At 42.4% G+C, this 8,010-nt stretch overlaps 1 protein-coding gene across 1 annotated transcript; it reads left to right on the plus strand.

The window, feature by feature from the left end:
- The first annotated feature begins 3,117 nt into the window (after positions 1 to 3,117).
- Positions 3,118 to 7,508, plus strand: LOC131876661 (uncharacterized). The gene is made up of 2 exons (XM_059222104.1): positions 3,118 to 3,309; positions 7,011 to 7,508. Exons 1-2 carry the CDS (start codon positions 3,118 to 3,120, stop codon positions 7,506 to 7,508), a joined length of 690 nt encoding a protein of 229 aa, XP_059078087.1.
- The last annotated feature ends 502 nt before the right edge of the window (positions 7,509 to 8,010 follow it).

Genomic DNA, 8,010 nt, shown 5'->3' on the forward strand with positions numbered 1-8,010 from the left:
AAAATGTACACAACATTGGATTTGGTCAGATGGATGTGCCGATAAGTACATTAGATTTGAAATTGATTATTTAAGTTGTTTTTTTCTTTTATATATATGATTTGATTGTATATAACAGGTCAAAAGTTTAAATATATATTTAATATATATGTTATTCATGTTAGGGCAATTTAAGTCTGCAAAAGCTTTTAACTGGTTATCCCTACAACATGCTCAACGTAGCATAAAGTTTGTGTGGAACTTCTTTGAGAGTGGACATGGAAAAGGAGAGCATGATGGAGCAGAAGCATGTGTGAAGCGTGCATTTCGCCAACATGAACTTGCAGGTAAATTATCTTCATATATATATATATATGTGGGTTGTCCAATTTTCTAAAGAATGAGATTTTGTACAGGTAACACCATACGTAATTCTAATGATATTATTGAATAGTGCAAAAATCATTTTGTTGGTCATGATACAACTTACAACAAGCGTTATTTTCGGGAAGTTAAAGGTATATATATTTTCTTAAACATTCTTGGTGTTATTGAATTATTTTTAAAATTCAAGTGTATATATATTTTTGTATTATCAGATATTGATCGATCAAATCCTTATAATTGTCAATAAATTAATGGTATTGGAAGTTTTCATCAAGTCATTACTACGAGATTTAGCAAGCCTCGTGTTATTCTTGCAAGAGGAAAATCATGCTTTTGTGTTGATTGCATTGCAAACAACAGAGATACTCATTGTCAAAATATTGCTAATGGATATGTTTTGCAATGGGACATGAAAGATTTTATCACAATGCCTCCTTACGAAGATAGTGACATTATTGATATTCATGATCCTCTATATTCAGATGATTATGAACGTGTTTTTGATTTAGTTGTTACAGGTGCATGCATGCATATTTTGTAAATTACATATATGTACATGTAAAAAAATTTAAATTCTTCATTAATGTAATATTGTTCAAAATTAATTTAAAAATGTGTAATGAACTAATATTGCTTGTAATATATATATACATGCATGGTCTATTTTCACAGGTGATATTTTTGCAGTGATTGTTGATCCTGACAATACTGAAAGTGTAGATTATTATCTACTGAGATGCACACAACCAAAATGCAAGTTATTGGAATCAGTCAGTGATGATGATGGGCAACAATATCCCACTAGTTCAATTGTTGTTGAAGGCACCAATTATCAACAAATAAAGATAGATACAAATGGTGTAACATTCATTGATTATATGCCTAGCCAAAAAATTCTACACTACAGTCAATTAGTAATAGCGATAAGATTGTAGTTGGATACATTAACAAAAAGAGGACATGGCAACCAAAAGTGGAGGTTGCCTATTGAAGATCATGAATTTTTTTTAGAAATTATAAAAGATAGGGAGGATCCAGATTATATGTACCACGAGCTTTAATTCCACTTGTCATGTTTGAACAAGTAAAATATATTAGATAGGTCTTATTTTGATAAACTCATATATATATTTAGATATTTCTAGACATGTGTAGCAATTTGGATAACTCTTGGAAATTTAGATTTGTTGATGCATTTATTTTACATTTTATATGTTGATTTTACATGTTTTATTCATCTATGTATTCATTTAATTTTGATTTACACATTTATAGTTTCATTTGATGAATACTAAGAGGTGGGGGGGGGGGGTGAATTAGTATACCAAAAATTAATGTACTCAAACACTTTATCAGTCTAGTAGTAAATGGAAGGGGCTGCAGTATGAGGGGGTTTGGGTGGTGCGGGAAGCAACGAAGGGCAGAGGGGAGAAGACTGACGGTCTACATGTGGGTGCAGGCCGAGCAGCTCGCCTGTCATTCTATTCAAACAGTGAGCGGCCGTGGGGTTGGGGACCACGGGGGTACCTCCATCCAGGGAGTGCTGGGGAGGGGTGGGGTTTTTTGGGGGTTCTTTTTTCTCTTTCGAGCCCCTTTGGGGTTTTGGACTTTTCCCTTTGGTGGCGCATGATGAGTATTGGTGGGGATGGTTTGAAGGACACGCTAGCCTTAGATTTTCGGGCAGCGGTGGGATCAAAACCCCCACCGCAGGGTATGAAGACATTCAATAATAACCTCTTTTCCTCAGACGTGGGATCTGGTAGTGCGGGGAGTTCGTGCATTTCAAAGATTAATGGTTGCTTGGAGAGATGCAGTGAGAGGCCAAAGCTAATAATTCCTCCTGAGATGATAGTGGAGGATGTTGAATATTTCTCAAAACATTCTCTATATTGCAAATTTTTGGGAATGAGGGTTTCTTTGTAGTTCTTGGAAAACTGGGCGCAAAGGACTTGGGCCCCGTAGGGGGAAATGGAGATTATGCTGCTGGCAAACAACTACTTCATGGTTACCTTCAACTGCATCGAGGATCAGAATAGGGTCTTTGAAGGTGGTCCATATTCTTACAACCGGGTGGGGTTGTTTATCAAACCTTGGCATGCGGGGTTTAACCCTTCGGAGGAGCTCCTGAATAGGGTGCCTGTGTGGGTTCGCTTGCCACGCTTCCCTGTGGAATGTTTTCAAGAAGATGTGGTTCATATGCTTGCCGCTCTGCTTGGGAAGCTAGTGGGATCCTCTACGCAAACCCTGGGGAGAAAGGTAATGACTTTTGCACATATCTATGTTGAAATTGATCTTAGTAAACCCTTGCCAGATGTTATAGATATGTGTGCAGGATCTTACTCTTGGGTTCAATAGTTAGATTATGAGACTTTACCTTTCTGATGCCGGTTGTGTCGAGTATGGTCACTTATAACGTAAGTGCCCTAGATATAAACCAATGATGCGCCAACCTCAACCGTCGGAACTGAGCCAAGATAGGGCTGAAAAAGGGAAGCTCCTATGTCTGTCGAGGCTGGGGGTGTTGATGGTTTTGTCCCTGCTAGGACAAAGAATAGGAACCATGGACAAAAGAGGTCATTGCAAGAGAGGCAGGAGGAGGACACCTTCAACAGATTTGATGCTTTGGATGACCTGGGCCATCAGGAGGTTAATCCGGGGCTAACCCCTTTGGATCAAGGAGCATCGGGAGGGGCCCTGGTAAGAACTGTTGAGGTCCCTATCAAGACTCTGCAAGGGGTTGGAAGCTAGCAGATGGAGATGGATCAGCAAGTGGGGGTTCATGTGGGACTCACTCCTGGGTCTGAGGTGATTGTGGCAGAAGGGGAAGGCTCTCCAATAGAGTTGAAGTTGGATCCGGCTGGGGTTAAGAGAAATAAGTTTGTTGCCCATCTGGGTTTACATCAGAAAGATATTAAGGAAAATTCATCAGACAGGAGCTCAAAGGCAGGAAGAAAGAAGGATTTGGACAAGATTAAATTGATGGGAGAGAATTTGGTTGAGTCGGGGTTGGTAAAGACTTTGGATACTCACTTTTTCAATCCTCTAAAATGATTGTGATCTCTTGGAATGTTAGGGGCTTGAACAGTGGCCCTAGACAAAAATTTGTTCAGGACTTGATTAGGAATCATTCACCTGATGTCATTTTTCTGCAAGAAACTAAACTTACAGTAGAGAGTATGATGGGCCTGGTGCCGAGGATGTGGAATAGAGAAGAATGTCAGTGTGTTGGGGCAACAGGATCCTCTGGAGGGGTGGCATGTATTTGGAACCCCTTAAGGATCCACCCTATATGGTGGGTTGCCTCTCGATCATCATTATTCGGGGTGTTCTCCAGTCTTGAGACTGGGGAATTCATTTTGTTTTCTAACATTTATGCCCCCACTGATCTTCTAGGTAAGCAACACTTATGGTCTCATATTTCTAGTATGTGAGAGCTAGCCCCTTATCATCCTTGGATTATGGTAGGAGATTTCAATGCCATCCTTGAGAAGAGTGAGAAGAAGGGGGGGTGATGAGGTTGGAACCTTCTTCCTTCCTCTTTCAGAATAATATTTCCGTGTTGCAGCTTGTTGACATTAAGCCTGGTAATGGTTGTTTCACTTGGAACAATAGGAGGGTGGGAGAGGATTGGATTGCAGAGAGGTTGGATCGGTTCCTGGTCTCTAGGTTTTGGATTGGTGGGGGATGGTCCACCAGCTCAGAGATTCTTGACTGGAGAGGGTCAGATCACTGGTCCATCAAGCTGGTATCTTCTCTAGCTAGGGATGCTCACTCACCTTCATTTGAATTCCAACTTATGTGACTTCAAGATCCCTCATTGTAGGCTCTTGTAGCTGAGTGGTGGAGGAAAGGGAGGCTGGCCTTTGGCACTGCCATGTACTCTTTTGCCAAACAGCTGCAATTTGTTAAGTTTTAGTTCAAACGGTGGAACCGACAAGGTTTCGGGAACATCTTTCATGCCAAAAAAGCTGCTCACATGGTGTTGAATGGGATCACCAGCGTAATCAGAGAGAAATTTTTGTTGGAGGAATTGCTCAAGGAGGGAGCCAAGGTGGTCAAGGAGGTAGAGGAATGGGAACTAAGGAAAGAAATTTACTGGAAGCAGAGAGCCCATATTGATTGGCTAAAGGAGGGGGACAATAACATAGCTTTCTTCTTCAACTCAGTAAAAGCTAGAAGGCATGGAAACTCCATCCCTACTCTGGTTAATGATAGAGGAGAGCAGTACTTATCCTTGCCAGAGATATCTAGGGAGGCATCTTAGTTTTTTCGGTCCCTCTTCAGGGAGGATCCCTAGGGGGAAACAGGGGAGGAGAACCAGGTTCTCGCTTGCATTCCTTCTCTTGTCTCGAGGGAGATGAATGAGAAGCTTTTGGGTCCTATTTTGTTGGAAGAACTTGAGAGGATTGTCCTTCAAATGAGGAAAGGAAAAGCTCTAGGACCGGATGGGTTCCCAGTTGAATTCTTTGAAGAATTTTGGCATATTATCAAGCTGGATTTGCTGGAGGTGGTTCAGGAATCACAGAGGAACAAGCAAATGCTTAGGGCATTGAATGCAACATTTATTGCTCTTATCCCCAAGTGTGAGGGGGTTGATCGGTTAGGCCAGTTCTGCCCCATCTCTCTCTGCAATGTGATTTATAAAATCATCTCTAAGTTGATAGCAGATAGATTGAAGAAGTGCTTGGGGAAGGTTATCTCTGAGGAATAGAGTGGGTTTTTGGAAGGGTGTCAAATCTTGGACGGGGTGGCCATTGCGACAGAGACCATTCACTCTATGGCTACCTCCAAGGAAAAAGCTATGTTTATCAAGCTGGATATGGCTAAGGTGTACGACAGAGTCAGATGGTCCTTCCTCCAAAAGATCCTAAAGGCGTTTGGTTTTGCGGATGAGTGGATCCAGTGGGTTATGAGCTGTGTTATGACTACTTCTTTCTTGGTGCTTATCAATGGAGATCATACTAAGATATTTTGTGCTTCTAGGGGTCTTCGTCAGGGAGACCCCGTCTCACCTTATTTATTCATTCTCATGGTAGAGGGCCTGGGGAGGCTGATTAAACATAACATGGGACAGGGTATTATTCAGGGTTGGAGATGGGGTAATGAATTATAGTCGCAGTCCCATTTGTAGTTTGTGGATGACACGGCTCTTATGGGGCTCGCTTGAATCAAAGAAGCTAATAATCTACGTAAGGTCTTGGATGTTATCTTGCGGCGTCGAGCCAATTGATCAATAAGGACAAGTCTTATATCCTCTTCTTCAACACTCCTGAAATTATTCAAAGGAGGATTGCTCTTATCCTGAGATTCCAAGTTGGCTCCCTGCCCTTGAACTATTTGGGTATTCCTATATCCATTGGTAAACCTCCTAGGGACTCGTGGCAGGGTATCTTGGATAAATTTCGCTTGAAGGTTGAACACTAGACTCATAGATGGCTATCCTTTGCTGGGAGGACTCAACTAATTCAGTCGGTGGTTCAGGCACTTCTGATCTATCGGTGTATGCTTCAAGTGGCTCCTAAGTGGTTCTTGAAGGGTCTGGATTCTCTGGTTAGGAAATTATTATGGGCAGGTAATCTCTCCTCTTCCAAATGGAGCCTGGTCAATTGGGACTTGGTTTGTAGCCCGAAGTAGTCGGGGGGGTTGGGTTAAGAAAGTCTATTCTTTTTGGGGAGGCGTTGGTGGCTAAATTGTATTGGAGGTGGTGTGTAGAGCAAGATCGGAATTGGGCTAGAATCCTGGCCAACAAGTATATGCAGAGGGTCCCAATGGAGGAAATCCCTAGATATCGTCTGGAGGGAAAGGGCTCTTCGATCTGGAATACTCTCAAGAGAGGGGCTTCTCTCATTAAGGCAGGACTCTTCTGGATTTGCAGGAGGGGGGAAGTGGTTCTCTTCTAGAAAGACTCTTGGGATAGATATCCTCCCATTCCTGATCAATTCCCTTAGCTTGGGAACTTGTGCCAAAGGTTTTTGGAGGCTGGATGGTCAAGGGTGAGTGACTTCAAGGCTATATATAGGTGTGGGCGGCTGGATTTGGAGAGGTGGAAGACTCCTGATGAGTGGGCGGTTGTTGGGATGGAGGAAGAATGTGCGGAGCTGCAAGGCATTTTGGTGAATAGACGATGCAACTCCCTTAAGGGTAGGGATGGGTTGGCTTGGTCTCCAAATCCTAAGGGAGTGTTCATGGTGGCTAGCGGATACTGGGAATTGTTATATTGAAGATTTGAGGGAAGAGAGGTGAATTAGTGGAAGTAGGTATGGAGTAAAGTGTCTTGGCTAAAGTGTAATTGCTTTGTCTGGACTTTGGCTTTGAATAGATGTCTTACTTGGGACAATATCCGCAAGCATGGATTTATGGGGCCCTCTATTTAAGTTTTGTGTGGTAATGGGGAGGAAGATTCCTCACATCTATTCTATAGATTTCCTTTCTCTTTTCTTATTTGGCATTAGTGGTGGGGGGTCTGGAAGCATCCTTGTATCCACGCGGATTCTTTGGTGGAGTTCTGGAGCAGTTTGGGTAGACCTCCTATCCTGTCCTCCTTCTTTCAAATTGTTTGGTTTATTGGGCCCATTTTTATTTTGTGGCAAATTTGGCTCGAGAGGAACAAGAGGATTTTTTGTGAGGTCAGATTGTTTGTTCAGCAAGTTTGGAATAGGATCACTGCAATGATCCGGGAGACTGTGGAAGTGAAATGTGAGGTAAATTTTCCTTTGGGTAGAGAGGAGGCTGACATTGTGAGTAGGCTGGGTTTGCAGGAGTTGTCTCCAGCCTCAATGTGTGTCAGGAGAGGTAGATGGGCCATGAAGAAGGTGCAGAGGGGGGAGAGGTGGATGCCCCCTCAGAATGATTTTATAAATATTAACACTGACGGATTGTCTAGGGGTAACGCAGGCCCAGCTGGAGTTGGCGGTGTTGGCAAGAATAGCAGGGGGGAGGTGGTTTTCCTCTTTTTGGTGCATAAAGGGAGACAGTCTAACAACTATATGGAGGGACTGGTGCCTCTCTATGCCCTTGAGCGTGCTTGGGAGTTGGGACAAAGGAAGGTGATTTGTGAGTTGGATTCACAGATCATGATTAACCTAGTGACTGAGCAGAGGGTGTGTGGGATTCAGTGGCAATTGGCAAGGGTGGTTCAATAGATTCTCCAAATTAGCTCTTTAATGGAACAAGTGTCTTTTGTCCACATACCTCTGGAATGGAATAGAGTAGCTGATTGTTTGGCCAAGTGCGCCTCAGAACAAGATAGGGACTGGAAAGTTGAAGGTTGGGAGAATCTTTTCAGGGATTACTGTCAGGAGGTGCAGAAGATATTTATAGAGGACATGGATGGTTTTGAAGTTGGTTAATCGGGGGCTGGTCTAATGGTCCTCTTTTGGGGCCTTGGGGCTCTGGGTCTCTTTGTAATTCTAGATTTTGTGTTTCAATAAATTTTTTACCCTTTTATTCAAAAAAAAAAAGTCTAGCAGTAAACTGGTATAACAATTTAACTAACGAACTGGTTAAGACAAATGCAAACCAAACAATAAGTAAGACATTCACCCACAGAAGCACAATCACCATAACAAAAGAGATTTTGACGTGGAAACCCAAATAGGAAAAACCATGGTGAGATGAAACTCACAAGTAACTATCTGCAGAATA

Source organism: Cryptomeria japonica, chromosome 6, assembly GCF_030272615.1.
Source record: "Cryptomeria japonica chromosome 6, Sugi_1.0, whole genome shotgun sequence".
NCBI classification, from domain to species: domain Eukaryota; kingdom Viridiplantae; phylum Streptophyta; class Pinopsida; order Cupressales; family Cupressaceae; genus Cryptomeria; species Cryptomeria japonica.